This window comes from Oryctolagus cuniculus, chromosome 17 (genome assembly GCF_964237555.1).
Source record: "Oryctolagus cuniculus chromosome 17, mOryCun1.1, whole genome shotgun sequence".
Classification (NCBI taxonomy): domain Eukaryota; kingdom Metazoa; phylum Chordata; class Mammalia; order Lagomorpha; family Leporidae; genus Oryctolagus; species Oryctolagus cuniculus.
Window position 1 is genome coordinate 2,292,428 of NC_091448.1, and position 16,033 is coordinate 2,308,460.

Genomic DNA, 16,033 nt, shown 5'->3' on the forward strand with positions numbered 1-16,033 from the left:
CGGGCGGTGGGGGCGGGGCGGGCCAGGGTCTGCCGAGGGGGCGGGGCCTGGCTGACACCGCCGCGGGGGGTCCCAGCGAGAGCTGTGGGGGGGACCCCGAGCACCCGAGGGATGATTTGGTGGCGGGGGAGGGGGCTGGGGCGAGGACAGAGGCCAAGCGGCCCCCCTTGCCAGCCCGGCAGACTGACAGCGGCCAGGCCCGGCCTCCCCGCGGCGTCACTTCCGGCGGCGGCCCCCACCTCCGCGCGCCGGGTCTCCGGAGTGGCCTCGGACTCCGCCCCCTGGCGATTGGAACGCGGGTCACGTAGCAACGCGGGGGCGACAGGGAGAGGGGCGTGGCCCGGCGCGCGGCCAATCAGCGCGCGGGGGAGCAGGCCTCGGCCGCTCGGCTTTAGCAACGTCGTTAGCAACACGTGGGGCGGGAGGAAGCGCCGGGCAGCAGGGCGGAGGGAGCCGAGCGCGGGGGCGCGGGCGGGGGGAGCGAGCGCGGCGGGAGGGGGAGGAGAGCTGACGTCAGCGGGAGAGTATTATGGTCTGTCGTGCGCTGGCTGCTGCTTTTCTGCTCCTGGAAGCGGCCGAGGGGGGAAGCGGCGAGTCAACATGGAGCTCTCGGCGGTGGGGGAGCGGGTGTTCGCGGCCGAGGCCCTCCTGAAGCGGCGCATCCGCAAAGTAGGTGCCCCGGGCCTCGGGCCCCGGCCGGCCGGGCCTCCCTCCGGGCCTGGGCTGCAGCCCAGCCTCCCTTCCCCCCGGCCCCGGCCGCGGCGGCGGCCGTGGCGGCGGCGGCGGCGGCGGCTCGGAGCCCGGGCGCTCGCCCTGGACTTGCAGCGATGCGCAGATTGCGTGGGTGGGGGGCGGGGCGGGGAGGGTGGCCGGTGCGTGCACTTTGTGCAGCGGCGGTGCGGCGGGAGCATGCATCGGGTGCATGCATTTGCGCAAGGGTCTCTTGTGCGCGCACACACACACACACACACACGCACCCGCCCACAACGCCCCCCCTTTGCTCCTGCAGGGGCGCATGGAGTACCTCGTGAAATGGAAGGGCTGGTCGCAGAAGTGAGTAGGCGGCGTGCGGTCCTGGGCCGCGCACGGGGGGCCCCGGGAGGTGTCTCTCTGCCGCGTTCCCCTCTTGACGTGGAAATGCGATGCAATGCCACGAGAAAAGTTACACGCGCGCCCTCTGCTCCCGGGACTCACGCCCTCCGCGCCTTCCTGCTCCCCTGTAGGTACAGCACGTGGGAACCCGAAGAGAACATCCTGGATGCCCGCCTGCTTGCAGCCTTCGAGGAGAGGTACCGCCCCTTGGAAGCCCCCCACCACGCTCACCCCCTCACCCCGGGGCCCCTGTCCAGCCCGGACTGGAGCCCCACCTGCCCCTGACTCGCGCTCCCCTTCTCCCCACCTCCTTTCTCCAGGGAACGAGAGATGGAGCTCTACGGCCCCAAAAAGCGAGGACCCAAACCCAAAACCTTCCTTCTCAAGGTAGGGCACAGCGGTGTGGTGATGTCTGGCGGCTCCTGGACGGGGCCTCTCTGTGACGGGAGAGAGGGTCCCCCAGGAGGTGCCGTCCCGTCTGTGGGGGCAGTGAGGGCTGGCCGGGGTGCAGCTCAGCCATGCTGGAATCCCTTTAGACAAAACAGCCCCAGCGTCCAGGAGGGAGGCCTGGGCTGCAGGCGGCTGCTTCCCCTCTCCCCAGACGCCACACAGAAGCCCCATCGCCTGCCCAGCCATGGACAGATCCTCAGGGAGGTCAGGGTGGAGGAGGGGCCCTGAGGGAGGCACCCAGCTCGGCTCCTGACACCACCCTCTCCTCCGCAGGCCCAGGCCAAGGCCAAGGCCAAGACCTACGAGTTCCGAAGTGACTCCGCCAGGGGCATCCGGATCCCCTACCCCGGCCGCTCGCCCCAGGACCTGGCCTCCACCTCCCGGGCGCGCGAGGGACTTCGGAACATGGGTCTGTGTCCACCAGGGAGCAGCGGCAGCACCAGCAGCACCTGCCGAGCGGAGCCCCCTCGGGAGCGGGAGCGAGAGCGAGAACGAGAGCGAGAGCGGGGCACCAGCCGTGTGGACGACAAGCCCAGCTCCCCCGGGGACAGCTCCAAGAAGCGAGGCCCCAAGCCCCGGAAGGAGCTGCTGGACCCCTCACAGAGGCCCCTAGGGGAGGCCAGCGACGGCCTCGCGGAGTACCTCAAGGGCAGGAAGCTGGACGATGCCCCTTCTGGGCCGGGGAAGTTCCCCGCCGGCCATAGCGTGATCCAGCTGGCCCGGAGGCAAGACTCGGACCTGGTGCAGTGCGGAGTGACCGGCCCCAGCCCGGCCGAGGCCACCGGCAAGCTGGCTGTGGACACCTTCCCGGCCAGGGTCATAAAGCACAGGGCCGCCTTCCTGGAGGCCAAAGGCCAGAGCGCCCTGGACTCCAGCGGCCCCAGGGTGCGACACGGCTCTGGCACCCCTGGCTCAGGAGGGGGCCTGTACCGGGACGTGGGGGCACAGGGAGGAAGGCCCTCCCTCATCGCCAGGATCCCAGTGGCCAGAATCCTGGGGGACCCAGAGGAGGAGTCGTGGAGCCCCTCCCTGACCAACCTGGAGAAGGTGGTTGTCACCGACGTGACCTCAAACTTTCTGACCGTCACCATCAAGGAAAGTAACACGGACCAAGGCTTTTTTAAGGAGAAAAGATGAATACCTGGGTGGGAGACCCCAGGACGGGAGAGCAGGCGGGGGCGAGCGCACCCTTGGCAGAGAGCTTTTGATTTCCGGTGGGCCCCGTCCCTCTGGCCGGTCCTGTGCCCAGCGTCATGCCCCTTCCCTTCCTCCTTCCTCCCTCATCAGTTTTGGCTGGAAACGTGATCTCTAGAGTTATATTTTCTATTAGATGTAAATATGTTATTTAAGAAAAATATCTAAATATATATATTTCAACTCTTGAAGTTGTTTTATTTAAGCAAGGAGAGAGGGAGAAAGAGACTGTGTGGTTTAGCGGGGGTAGGCAAGTCGAGTTGGGGGCAGGAGGGGTCCCCAGCCCCCCCCAGGGGCACCCTCGGAGCCGAGGGCGTCTCGGGGTCTCGGCCTGCGTACCTCTGCCCTCCACCCTCTCCCCAAGCCCACTGCCAGGCTCTGGGCACCGAGGCAGGGCCCCGGGTCTTTGCTCTCTTCCCATTGGCCAGCCAGGCCAACAAAAGGTTGGCTCCCCAATCAGAAAAAAGGGGGGTGGGATCAGTCTGATTTTCCTTTTTTCTTTTTTAAATATTAAGAAGTCTGGTGGGGGGGGGGAGTATTAACTAGCATAACTTCTTCGTGTGTGACGTTGGAGTTAAGAAGGCGCAGGAGGTGTCCTCCCGGGACCACGCCGGGAAACGCACTTTACGGGAGGCGCGCGTGTGTGTGCGGGACGCTCGCAGGCCGGGTGGACGTCGGGTGGATGAACTCTGCCCGTTCCCTCCGTTCCTCTCCTTGCTCCGCAGAAAGAAACGAAATGCAGCGAATGTGTTTACATTCCCGAAATGCCAGGATAAATTGGGAGGATTGCGCGGCGGTGCCCAGACCTCGACGCAGTTGTTTTCCAAGAAAAGCGCTCGGGTGGACGCTTCCCTCTCGAGTCCTCCAGTCTCGCCAGGAGACGGCGGCCCCCGCCTCGCAGAAAGAGTTGGAGGAGCGCTCCCCCCACCCCACCCCACCCCCGCGCCCTCGGGGAGGGCTGGCAGCCCGCTCCGGACGGACGCACGGCCCCACCGGCCCACCCTGGGGACTCGCGGCTGGAGGCGGGGGCTGCGCTCCCGGGCCCTGGCGCGGCCAGGCTGGGGGTGCGCGCGGGGCCGGGGCTCTAGGCTTCGCGCCCCGCGCCCAGGCGGGCCGAGTGGAAGGAGGGCGAGGCGCGCCTTGCTTCCAAGAACGCGCATCAGAACTTTGGCTGGTCCCTTCCCCCCTACCCCCGCCCTCCTTCTTAAAAGCAAAAGCTATAATTTATAGGCCTTTTCGATTCGCGGAGTGTTCTCTATTTGAACTCGACTTTCAAACTCCGCCAAAGCGGGGCGGGGGGTGGGGAGCGCTGGCTGGGGGGCGGGGACGGAGGCGGCGGGTCCCGCGCCGCCCCCGCCCTGGCGGCCTCGGCCCGCCGCGCGCCTCTCTTTTGGCTCAAAAGCACAAATTGCACCCGCACCCGCCCCCGCACCTCGGAGCAGTGGTCTAGTGGCTGCCTGTGCGCCCTTACGGGGCCGGTCCAGGGTTCATTCCCAAGGGTTCTCGGGGGAGGGGCGCGGACTACGCGCAGACCCCGACCCACCCCCCACCCCCACCCCCGGCCAGAGGGCGTGGCCTGGAGGTGGGTGCTTTGCGGTGCTGGGGGACAGGCGGGAACCCCAGCCTCTGCGGTCTGCGCCCTCCACCTCGGGCTGCCCGACCTCTCTCTCCTACAGGCTTTCAGGAGAGCAAAAGGGAGAAAGGCGCGCCAGTACTTGGGTTTGGGTTGAGCTCAGCGGCGCCCGCCCCGAGAAGCCCCCGCGTGGGGACTTTGGTCTGCTCACGTTTGTAAGCCTGGTGTTTTAGCCTCTGTTTGTACAAAGAGCCCTTGACCGAGTGTGTATTTCCCTGTCGACGCTGTTTTCCCACGAAACGTCACGGCAGGGAGTGGACGGGGACTCGGGGACCCGAGGCGTCCCTGGCCGCCCCTCCCCTCGCTCCACGTCGCGCCCTTCGCGGCCGATGGTGGCCCTGGCCTGTGCCCTCGTCCCGCCGTCTGTGCGTCCAGTGCGTGTGTATCCTTAGCTCGCTCTCGCGGCGCTGACCTAGGGGGTGGGAGGGCAGGGGCCGAGCGGCTGGGGGGGTCTGCGGACGCGCGCGAGTTGGGTTTCTTGAATTCTTAAGATGTGTGCAAATCTCCAGCCGCCGCCCGCCGCGGCTCGGGGAAGCTTCGGTACCTGTCTTCGGTGGTGAATGTCTGTATCAATGCGACTTTTTATGTGTTCAAATATATACTTTGTAAATACACACGCGGCCTGGCTTCGTTCCTTTCACCCTCCGCCTCCCCCCGGCGGAGGGCAAGACAGGGGCCCCTCCCTCCTGCCTTCTTGCCCATCCCATCCCTCACCGTCGCCCCCGTGGTCGCCTCAGACCCGGAGCGATTCCCCGCAGAGGCCCTAGGTCAGCTGGGGCCGGACGCCACCCAGGAGGGACACAGGCGGGCTTGGGAGGGGGCGGGGTCCCACTCCTCTGCCTCCCCAGGGTGGGCGCGGGGTTGGCAATGTCTTTCTTCACCCAAGACCGCACTTTCCCAAGCCGACGTCGGGCACCCTTCGGGGTTCCCCTTTCCAGTGGCGGGGCTCCCCTCACCCCCGCGTGCCCCACCCCCAGAACGGACATCGACGGCCTCGGAGGCTCGGGGGACCTGGCTGCTGGGCTTCCGGAAGGGCCTGCACCCCAGCAGCGCTGTCGCGGGACCCGCCCAGCCTCGCGCCTATTGATTGAGGAATTGAATTCGCGGGCATTGCTAGGCAACAGCCGGCTCGGAGCCGGCGCAGAGCGCGCTGATGTGATTAGCGAGCCCGCAGCCGCCGCGCCGTCCACGCGGGGCTGGGCCAGGAGCGGCCGAGGGTGGTGCAGGGCGCCCGTGAGGCCGGCGCAGGAGAGCCACCTCCCGGGAGGTCCACCTCCGCAGCCCCCCTCGCCGGAACCGCGGGCTAGGCGCACCGGCACAAGGCGCCCTTGCGGCCTCTCACCTTGGCCGGGGAGTCGGGGAGGGGGCGGCCCCACCTTGGCGAGCTCCCCAACTTCTACCCCCAGCTCTGGCCCTGGTGGGGGGGGGCCGCGGGTCGTCCAGTGCCCTTCGGACGGAAGCTGCCTGCGCCGCGGGCCGGGGGCGGGACGCAAGCCCCCAGGGGTCCGCACGGCGTCCTGGGTGGGGTCAGCTCTGCCCGGGACTGTCCGGTGACTGGGGTGGCTCCACAGGGTCGCGGCCGGCCCCGCAGACGCGGTCCTGCTGCCCGGACGGGGCTCCTGCCCTCCCGCGTCCTCTCCTCAGTTTAGGGCAGCGGAGCGGGGTCGTGCGTAAGGGGAGACGAGAGGGCGCCGGCCCCGCCGCTTTTCCTGGTTTGCCGCCATCACCAACCGTGGCTGCGACCGGAGCTGCCCCGCACCTCTCCGTGTCAGGCGCGGGCGCCCCGGAGCCTGGCGCAGCACGAGCAGCGGCCTGGGGCTCTTCCCGGGCCGTCGGCCGGGGCCATCTTCTGCGCCTCCGACGCCTGCTGCGCACGGATCCTGGCCGAGGTCCTCTGCCGTGCGCGGGAGGCCAGGGGCCCGCGGGCCCGCCCGAGTCGGTACTGGGCTTCCCGTCGTCCCGAGAAGTCCTCCAGGCTCACAGCCCGAGTCCGAGATGGGGCAGCTCACGGCCCAGGCGAGGCTCCGTGCCGTCGCGCCCACTCCCCGCCTGCGATTCCCCCCAACCGCGCACGTCCGAAGCGCCCGCGGCCCCAACTTCGTGGGACGCGCGCGCCCCCTTGAGGCGACGTCCGCCCCCTCCCCAGAGGCCGGTGCCTTTCTGGCTCCCGACGTGGGGCCGCAACGGCCCCGGCTCCCTCCACCCAGGCGCGGCGCGGGAGGCTTACGGCCAGGCGGTGGGGGGGGGGGCGCCCTTGTCCAGTCCCGCGCGTCCCTGTCCTCTGAGCGCCCGCTTTGCCAGGCGCCCTCGAGCGCCATGGCAGCGACGGGGGACACGCACAAAGGCCGGCCTGTGCCGGGTCCCTCCCCGCGGAAAGGGCCGTCGTCGTGGGGGTTGGGGGAGGGCAACGCGGGCGCCTGCTGGCCGGCTCGCTCCTTCCCAACCCCCGGCGGCCGCTCTCAGACCCAGCACTGGGACTGCTGGTCACACTTGCCCTCCTAAACAAAACCGCAGGTGAAGAAGCGACTTCAGCTGAGCAGGTGTCTCTGGAGCTGGCGGGGCTGGGGGCTTGTGTTTCTGCTTCTAGTGGGAGGGTCCGCCTGGCCCAGCACGCGCAGGCCTCCTCTGCCAGCCTTCCCCCGGCCACCGACTGGGCGAAGGGCGGGGCAACACCCAAAGCCCAACCTCTCTCTCCACTTCAGAGCAGCCTGGTCCTCCCTGCAGGCTGAGATGGACGAATACATTCACGTGGGCCGGCCAGGAAGGGTCTGGCCACCAGCAAACCCCTCCTTTGGGAGCCCCGCAGGGCGCCCCTGCGACTGCCCTGGAATTTTACAGCTGCGTCCATCTGAAGTGCTGCCACACGTGGGCAACGGTGCCTTCGGGTGCCGTGGGCGTTTCGGTTTGCTGGAGATGTCTCCGGAAGGGAGCTGTCTTCAGGGGCAGGTACCGCCCTTGGACTTGGCATAGCTTCCTCCCTGGCCCTCACCATCGCGGGGAGGCCGTTCCCGCCACGCCCACACCCAGCCACGCCCACAGCCCCTTTGGCCGCTGTGGTGGGGGTCTGCCCTGTGCCTTGCAGGATTCCACAGCGCCCTTGTTCTGGCGTGGGGCCACTGGCACAGGGACGCTGCCCTTCGCTCGGAACCGTCCTCGGCACCCAGCGGATCGGCCTCGGATCGGCCTCGCCCAAGCCTCTGGTTCTGCTCAGCACCGCCCTCCAGTCCGGGGCCACGTGGGCAATCCACCTCCAGAAAGGGGACGTGAGGTCTCCCGTGTCCCCAGCGGTCACACACAAGGCACGCCAGGCAGCAAAGTTTTAAAAAAAATATTTATTGATATCTAAGAGTTAACAAAATGATGCAAACCTGTGACACCCTTTGCTAATTTCTCCAGCAAAAATAAATTAACACCGCCCTAAAGAAGCTGCACCTATGCTAGTGTTAGTTCCCCCAAATACTCAGAAAGCTCTAGGGTCATGAGGCGCACTGGAAAGTCTGCTCGTGTAGGCACTGCCTCCCCCTCTCCCCAGCCATGAGGGGCTCCCTGGGGGGCACACTGCCCTGGACTGGCTGGTGCTGATTACGCCGGCTGCTGTCCTTTAGGCGAAGGTCTTAAGTTTTCCCAAGGCAATGAAGCAAACAGCCACAGTGTAAGGCAATTACATGTGGCCTATATGGGTGATTTGGCTTTTTTTTTTTTTTTTAATTAAAAAACCACAAATCCAGCCAGTGATTGGCATGGGTTGAAAGGTCAGGCCCAGCGCCCTCGCTAGTCAGATCAGGGTTTTGAGTGTAACTAAAGCAAGCAACACTCTTTTTTGGTACCAAAAATATATATATAAAAATATCTGACCCCTCTAAGGAACAGGACAGACAAGCCATTTCTTCCTACATGATACAGAAGCAAACAAAGACAAGACGGGGTAGGAACGTATTGACACACACACACCATGCTAAGCCTCACCTAGGACCCCAGGGAGGGACACGGCAGATCAGATGGGTGACCGATGCCTAGCTACACACAGATAGCAGCAAATCAAAATACAAAAAGTACTACTTTTATTTATTGGTAAACATAGACATCCCACTCTGCGCATCTGATGCAGTGCCCTGGCAGAGGCTGGGGCCGTGTGTGCACCTGCTGGTCACATGCGCCAGGAAGACACGGACGCAGCGAGAAGGCAAAGTGGCTGGGGCTAAGGTGTTCGCAGACTCAAACTTTGGGATTGCAGAAGCTGGTAAACAAAGGCACCGAATTAGGGCAGGGGAGGTGGCCGGCGGGCGCAGGCGCCCCCCAATTCCCTGACCGCTCAGAGACCCGAGGGCGTGGCCAGGAGCTGCTCCCCTGGCCTTGGGGCCCGCCCCGGCAGGAAACACGCCGTAGAGCTTGGGGTTCAGTTCCCTTGAGAAAGAGCGAGGCACTGGCTATCGGGAGCCAGGATCCCAGGCCACTGGATCCAATCCCCAGGACAGTGAGCTGGTCTCTCCCCAGAACAGCACAGGGGCCGACTCTGGCCCTCGCTGCCTCCTTATCGGGGACCCCCAGGGCTCCAGTCTGCAGACAGGGGCACCAGACCAGGGGGCTGCACCCGGACGGCCCTCGATGCAGTCACGGACAAGTTCTGTCCACAAAGGCACGCCGTTGAGCTCAATTTGGCTTCACCAAGGCCACCTCTTGCTATTTGGCACGGAGGGTGAGGGATCAGCGGGGCCTGCAGGTGAGGCCTTACCTTCCGCCGAGCACCACCACGGACAGCAGACACAGCTGCCGTGCTGGCCCCGCCATTCTTTTTGGCATCACAGAGACCCAGTGACCTACTGCCCTCCGCTGCCACCTCCAGTCTCCAGGCCACCCACGGACCACCTCTCTGCCCCAAGCTGTCCTCTCGGGACAGCAGCTCGGACACCAGTCTTGGGTGGTCCCAAAACACAGGCATCTTGGCGGGGGCAGTTGGGAAGAGGCTCGGCCCTGAGCACTTGCCTTTCTCAGGGAGGGGTGATAGGGCCCCAGCGCCAAGGCTGGCAGACAGAGCCGGGCTCCCCAGGGGCCTTCTGCCAGGGGGCCTCCCAGATGGCACAGGGACAGGGCCTCCCAGCGGAGAGCAGGCAATGAACCCCCAAGTGGGGGGGATTGTCAGGGGAAGTGGCACCCCAGGGCTGGCTCATCCGGCTCTGCAGGCTTCAGCAAACCCCTGCACCACCTCCGGGAGCCGGCGCAGGACAGCCCCGCAATGGCTGCACGCCCGTCTTCCGGTGCCGCGGGGCCAGCCTGCGGGGTCACGGGGAGAACCCAGCGGCTGGAGGAAGAGGCTTGCCGCAGAGGTCGGCTCGCAGCCCAGTCCAGGCCCAACCACTGCCCCAGCCAGCGGAGCTGTGCACCTGCAGCCTACCTCCCCAATCCTGGAACCTGGAAGCGCCCTACTGGGCCCTGGGCAGGGGCACAGGCCAGCAGGAGAGGCAGCAGTGACATCTGTTCTGTCCCCAGAGCCGCTCTTCAGATGGAAGAGCCCTGGGACCAGCCGCCCCTCACCCTCAGTGGACTTCTGGGCCAACAGGGCTGGGGCTGCAGGTGCTCTCCTGAGTTGGGGACAGACAGCACCCAGGCCACCCCCTTCCGGCTCCTGAACTCACCCCAGCAGCTGCCAGCAACCGTCCTGACAGTAAGGCCTTCGCCCTTGGCTGCCAGGAACAGGGTCCACCCCCTTGCCCTTGATTGCCCAGGCACCGTGTTGGAAGGGGGAGGGGTCACCCCTGCTCCACCGTCTGGCGCCTGGAGAACCACCAGCAGAGCCCTTCCTGCACAAACCCACCGCCCCCCCCTTCTCTTCCACCCTGGGGCAGAGCCGTCAGGCTGGGCCAGGAGACCCCCTTCCGGCAATCAGGAGCCGGGCTGCGGGCTGCTGCCGCACAGACTGTCGGGGCAGCCCAGGCTTCCTGAGTGGAAGGGCGAAGCAAGGCAGAGGCCCAGAGAGGTAGGACGCTGGGGGGCTGCAGCCCCTGCCCCAAGCCCAGGTCAGGGGGCGTCTAGGGAGAAGTCCCTGTGAGCCTGCCCAAAGGAGCCCCCTACCCTCCTCCTGACACAGTTCCCCAAAGGGTCTGGGCTGCGGGTCGGCAGCCGGGGCAGGTGGGCCGCGGGGCCTTCAGTAATGTTTCAGGCTGAAGAAGCCCACGCTGGTGGGGGACTCCTTCACGGTGACAGTGATGAGGTTTGCGGTGACGTCAGTGACAAAGACGTGCTCGATGAGGCTGCGTGGGGGCTTCCAGTCCTGGCTGGTCTGGACGGACACGGACAGGTTGTGGCCGGCGCTGGGCAGCGAGGCGGAGTCAGGGTCCGAGTCGGAGCTGCTGTTCTCCTCGCCCGTGCTCATCTCTGACAGTGCAGCTGCCTTCCGGCCTTCGCCAGGGGCCGCGCTGCCGTCCTGCCCGCCGGGGGCGACGCTGCCCTTGACCCCGTCCCTCTTGCCCGTGGGGGTGGGCAGAGCCGAAGCCCTGGAGGCCAGCCTCTCGCCTTTGCTGGTGTCCACGGTCACGCTGCCCCCACTGCCCGCTGTGGGGCCACCCCCGGCGCCCTTCCCTGTGGCGGGGCTGGCGGCAGCAGGGGTGCCAGCCTTGTTGGCGGCGGCCTGGCGGGAGAGCAGGCCCACCCCGGGCACACCGTTCTTGACGCTCTGTAAGTCTAGGACCTGCAGGCTCAGCTCCTGCGTGGGTGCTGGCTGGGGACCGGGGCACCCAGCGGGTACCTTGCCGCCGCCATGGGCATGGGGGGGCCCCACGGTGCTCCCCGCTTTCTGCTCTATGGCCCCGCCGCTGGTGACCTTGGGGACTTTGCTTCCTGGGGGGCTCAGCCCCAGCTCTGCTTTCTGTGTCCTCACCTTCAGGTCCAGCCCGAGGCCACACTTGGTGGCGGCCTGGGCCTTGAGCGCCAGCCTGCTGGCGGCCTGCGCCTGGCCCTGGCTCATCCGGTTCATGTAGTGCACGATGGAACTCTGCCAGCTGATGCCGCCGCGGCTGGGGCTGCCCGCCATGCCCTTCATCAGGCTGGCCAGGTTCTCCGGGGTGGCCACGGCGCTCGGGCCGCCGCAGGCCTCCTTGGTGTGGGCCTTTAGGGCTGCCAGGCCAGCCACGGGGGCGCTGAGCGGCGGGGGCCCCAGGTCCTTGCGGGCCGCCTTCAGCACCTTGGCCAGGCTCACGGGCCTGCGCGCTGCCTTCTGCTCCGGGGGCAGGGGCTTGCGTCCCCGCTTCTTGCGGACCGGGTCCTTCAGCTCCGGCTTGGCCACCAGGATCTGCGCCTTCTTCTGAGGCACTGGGTGGGTCTCGCGGCCCCGGGGGCCCCTCTTGGCGTCCAGGTCGCTGTCGTCCTCTTCGTCTGAGGAAGAGGAGGAGGACGTGGAGGAAGAGGAGGAGCTGCTGGATTTGGACTTGCAGGGCGTGTCGGATTCCTAGAGGGAAAGCGGACGGCGCCTCAGCCTCCCTGCCTGGTCGCACGGTCCCCCGAGCCCCGGGCACCTCACGCGGGCGGCTTCTGCGCCAGCCAGAGGCAGCGAGGAGCGGCTCACCGCCGGGTGGCTCTGGGAAAGGCTTCAACTATAGAAAAAGGTGGCATTGGAGACGGCAGGGGACTGGCACCCGCCATGTCCCGCCCACGCCCGGCTCTCCCGGGGATGCAGGTGTAGCCGCAAGACTCCCGTCTCCGGGGCAGCTGTGAGCACGTCGGCCGTCTTGTGGCCAGACCCGGCCGCCCAGCGCCTGCCAGCCCCCAGGCCTTCTCTCCCCCCAGCGAGGTCCCCACGCTGCCCGCAGAGCTCGGAGCAGGCAGGGGCTGCCTCATCCAACCAGGAGGGTCCCGCACACAGCGGGACTCCTGCACCCCCACCATCCTGCTGGAACTTCCAGGTCAAAGACAAAACGAAGCCACAGACCCTAAGACAGGGAACCCAAATCTCCTAGAAGGGGGTCTAAGTGGCTGGCTCGTGGTCTCAGCATGGGCTGGGGGTGGGCAGCGGCCTGGAGAAAGCAATCAAGGGGACACCAGGGCCAGGACCCCGCCCCTCCTGCCTCGCCACGTCACCGGCAGCAGGACGAGCGGGAGGAGCAATGCCCCAGACTGGAGGTGCGTGCACCCCACCCCACCCCACACTGGGGACCCTGGCAGGCAGTCAGCGCTGGGCGCAAGCAGCCTTGCCTTCCGTGCACCGGAGAGAGGCCCGAGGCCCCAGTGTCCTGGCTCCACCGGCTGCCCGTGAGGGCCCCCAGGCCACGCTCACACCGCACACCCGCTTCCTGTTTCCTGGTCAGCTGCTGGGGCCGGGCAGCCGCCAGGCACAACCCTGCTGCCCGGCAGAAAGCAGACTGCCGGCAGCAGGAAGCGGCTCCGGAGCGGGCTGGGGGGCCTCCCGCAGCCCGCAGCACCCACCTTGAGCTTGGCGCGCCGGCTGCAGGCCGCCGTCGCCGTGTGCTTCCGCGGCCGGCCCCTCGGCCTCTTGCCCCTCTTCCGGTTCTGCGCCTCCTTCTCGTGCTCCCTAAAGACACAGCAGCAGTCGCGGGGGCGGGGGCGGGGGCGGGGCAGTGTAGAGCCCCCCACCCCCACCCCACGGGAGCCCCGCGGCTCCTGGCACCTCCCCGACGGACGGCCCAGCCCGGGCCATCGGCGTGGCCGGGAAGACACACCCAGCAAACGGCACACAACCCCCCAGCGGAAGTCCAGACCCCACTCTGCAACGCCTCCTGGAGCCCTCTGGAAGTCAACCTATCCCCTTAGACTCGGGTAAAGATGAGCCTGAGCAATAAAAACATCACGTCTTGGGGAGCCTACCGCGGGCTAACGAGACGCAGGCCTTGGGGTCCCCCAGTCCACACAGGAGAAGGAAGCCCGGGGCAGGGGTCCCCCTCCACACCTGTGCACCTGAGCCCTCACTGGCCCTGGGAGCAGGGACAGCACCAGCCCCGACGCCGCCCTTGGCTCTCCCCGTCTCCCTTTCCCAACACCCCTGTTCCTACTGCTCTCGACGGAGATGACGGTGGCCACTGACACCGGTGCCCCACGCAGCGCCCCTGGTGCAGCCCCAGCCCCCAGCGAGCCTGTCTTTGGGACTTTGGTCCTGGGAAGGGGCGCGATCTGCAGACTAGGAAGCCGAGACAGACCCCTCGGGCCGTCCGGAAGACAACCTCCCGAGGATCCGATTCACACACCAGGCAAGGCTTCCCCGCAGCCGTGGCCCCTGACCTGGGATCTCCGGGAAAGACAATGGGGCTGTGAGCCCCTGGACACCACCTTGCGCACTGCAGGTCTGGAACCTGTGACCTCCCCCTCTGCGCAAAGGCCATGTCTGCCCTGCACCCCACAGTGGGCAAGCTCAGAGGGCGCTCTGGTGGGTGGGGGGGCAGGACACCCCAACCGCACTGCCCTTTCTCCAGGATGCAGCCCAGACTCCTCGCGGGCATCCCCTGGACACCTCTGCTACCGCCGAGAGGCAGGTCAAGGACACCCCCCCCCCCCCCAGGATCCTGCCTTAAACACCCGCAGCCCCGCCCCCAGGCTCCCAGCACCAACGCTGTAAATTAAACGCAGACAGTGGAGCTGCTGGGAGGACTTTACCAGAGGCACTGCGCACAGGTGCCAGTTATTTCAAACAGTGCCTGCAAAAATGGAATGAGAAGACAAGCTGCATTCAGAAAAAATTTAAAAATCCACACATCCGGGGACAGGCGTTTCCTACGGAGTTTTTGAAGACCCGGCTGTGCACCCTCACCGTGGGCCTCTGGGAGACCCGAATGTCCAGCTTCCAGCATCCCCAGGGAGCGGTCCGTGCAAACAGCCGACACCACTCAGAGCTCAGAGCACGCCTGCCGGCTCGGCCGATCCCCCTGCTCGCAGCAGCACAGCACATCCGCTGCCCACCCCGGACCACCGCTCTCCACAATGGCCGTAACACCTGGAACCCCAGCCCCAAGCCGGCTCTCAGGGAGTCACCCAGGATCTTCAATAAAGTCCATGGGAAAAGTGCGTGAGAGTTAAAAAAAGCCAAACACCACGCACGTACCTCAAGAAGCTTTTCTGCACCAAAAGCAACTCCTCTTTTAATTCAATTTCTGCGGGACCCGCTAGGACAGACCCTGGGGAGCCCCCTCCCAGAGGGGCGGGGCAGGGCCAATCTACCATCCCAGTGGTTCTTAGTGTTAGCCCACCGAGGCGCTCAGCCCAGACTACTCAAGACCGCACGGCGCGGCCGCCGGCGACCTCAGATTCAGCCGCGCCCGCCCCCGGCCCCCAAGCCCCCCCCCCCCCCCCCGGGAGCTTTCTCACTTCTTCTGGAACGCCAGGAGCAGCCGAGGGTCCAGGATGTTTTCCTCCGGCTCCCAGCTGTTATGTCTGGAAGGCAAAGAGGGGGGCGCGTCAGACCCCAGGCTGCGACCCTCGGACCCCGGGCAGCCACGGGTTTGAGGGCAGGGGCGCCGCGGCGGTCCCCAACCGCAGGCCCCGGGGGCCCTCGCTGCCACCCCAACCCCCCAATTAAAACAGACCACAAGAGGGCTCCCGCAGCTGCGCCGGCGAGGAAAACACGTTCCAGTAAAACGCAAACTTGCAGAGGGAATCCCCCAAAGCCTGGCCGGGAGCCAGGGCGGGGAGGCCGAGGGGACCGCGCCGCGGCCCGGACCGAGAACAATGTGGCCGGGCGCGGGCCGGGGCGCCGCGGGGGACGCGCAGAGTCGGGTGCCGCGGCCGCTGCCACGGCCCCTTCCGGGGACACCGGATTCCCCCTCCTCCATTCAAAGAGGGCAGGAAAAAAAGAAAAAAAGCTGCCTCGCATCCATCAATAGGAAGCTCAGGTTACAGCGGGGAACTATGCACGGGAGGAGGGGGCTTGGGCCGGGCGGGGGGCGCATGCAACAAATGGGCGCGGAGCGGCGCGCGCAGCGCAGGGCGCAGCGGGCTCGGCCGCGGCCCGAGGGGAGTCCGGGCCCCAGGCCGCCCAGTCCCGCGCCCTGCGGGGATGAAAACAAAGGGCGGCCCCCGAGGGACCGGGCGCCCCGGCGCCGCCGAGCCCAGGGCACTCCGCGAACTTCCCGCCCCGCGCGCGCGGACGTCCCTGGCCCCCGGACGGCGCGGCGGGGCGAGCGGGCGCCGCGTGGTGAGAACTCACTTGGAGGACCAGCCGCGCCACTTGACCAGGTACTCCAGCTTGCCCTGCGGAAGAGAAGAGGGGCGCATGAGCCGGCGGCGGGGGCGGCCCGGGGCGCGGGGCCCGCACGCACGCACCTTGCGCAGCCGCTTGCTCAGGATGCACTCGGCGGCGAAGACCTGCTCGCCCACGCTGCTCAGCTCCTCCATGCTGCCGCGCCCCGCCCGCCGCGGCGCCCGCAGCCCCGCACCGCCACCGCCGCCGCCGCCGCCGCCGCGCTCCCGCCGGCCGCACACAAAGCACCGCCCCCGCCCCGCGCAGGCCCGCCCCGCGCACGCGCGCCGCAGCCCGCCCCGCGCGGGGCCCAAACCCGAGCCCGGCCAATGAGCGCGCGGGGGCGGGCGCGGGGCGGGGCGCGCATTGTTCGAGGCGGGCTGGGCCTCGCGCCGCGGCCGGGGCTGGCGCGCGCGGGCCGGGGCCGGGGTGAGGGCGCGCGCGGGGTCCGGGCGCGGGGTTGCGAGATGGCCCCCACCCACCGAGCG

General features: G+C 67.5%; 2 protein-coding genes across 2 annotated transcripts; one reads left to right on the plus strand and one right to left on the minus strand.

The window, feature by feature from the left end:
- The first annotated feature begins 494 nt into the window (after window positions 1-494).
- On the plus strand, window positions 495-2,927 carry CBX8 (chromobox 8). The gene is made up of 5 exons (XM_051828345.2): window positions 495-669; window positions 1,010-1,053; window positions 1,224-1,289; window positions 1,413-1,479; window positions 1,816-2,927. Exons 1-5 carry the CDS (start codon window positions 601-603, stop codon window positions 2,677-2,679), a joined length of 1,110 nt encoding a protein of 369 aa, XP_051684305.2. The 5' UTR covers window positions 495-600; the 3' UTR covers window positions 2,680-2,927.
- A 4,759-nt stretch (window positions 2,928-7,686) lies between these two features.
- On the minus strand, window positions 7,687-15,777 carry CBX2 (chromobox 2). The gene is made up of 5 exons (XM_051828343.2): window positions 15,629-15,777; window positions 15,513-15,556; window positions 14,675-14,740; window positions 12,785-12,890; window positions 7,687-11,810 (listed from the first exon to the last, which is right to left on the minus strand). Exons 1-5 carry the CDS (start codon window positions 15,698-15,700, stop codon window positions 10,512-10,514), a joined length of 1,587 nt encoding a protein of 528 aa, XP_051684303.1. The 5' UTR covers window positions 15,701-15,777; the 3' UTR covers window positions 7,687-10,511.
- Window positions 15,778-16,033: the final 256 nt, after the last annotated feature.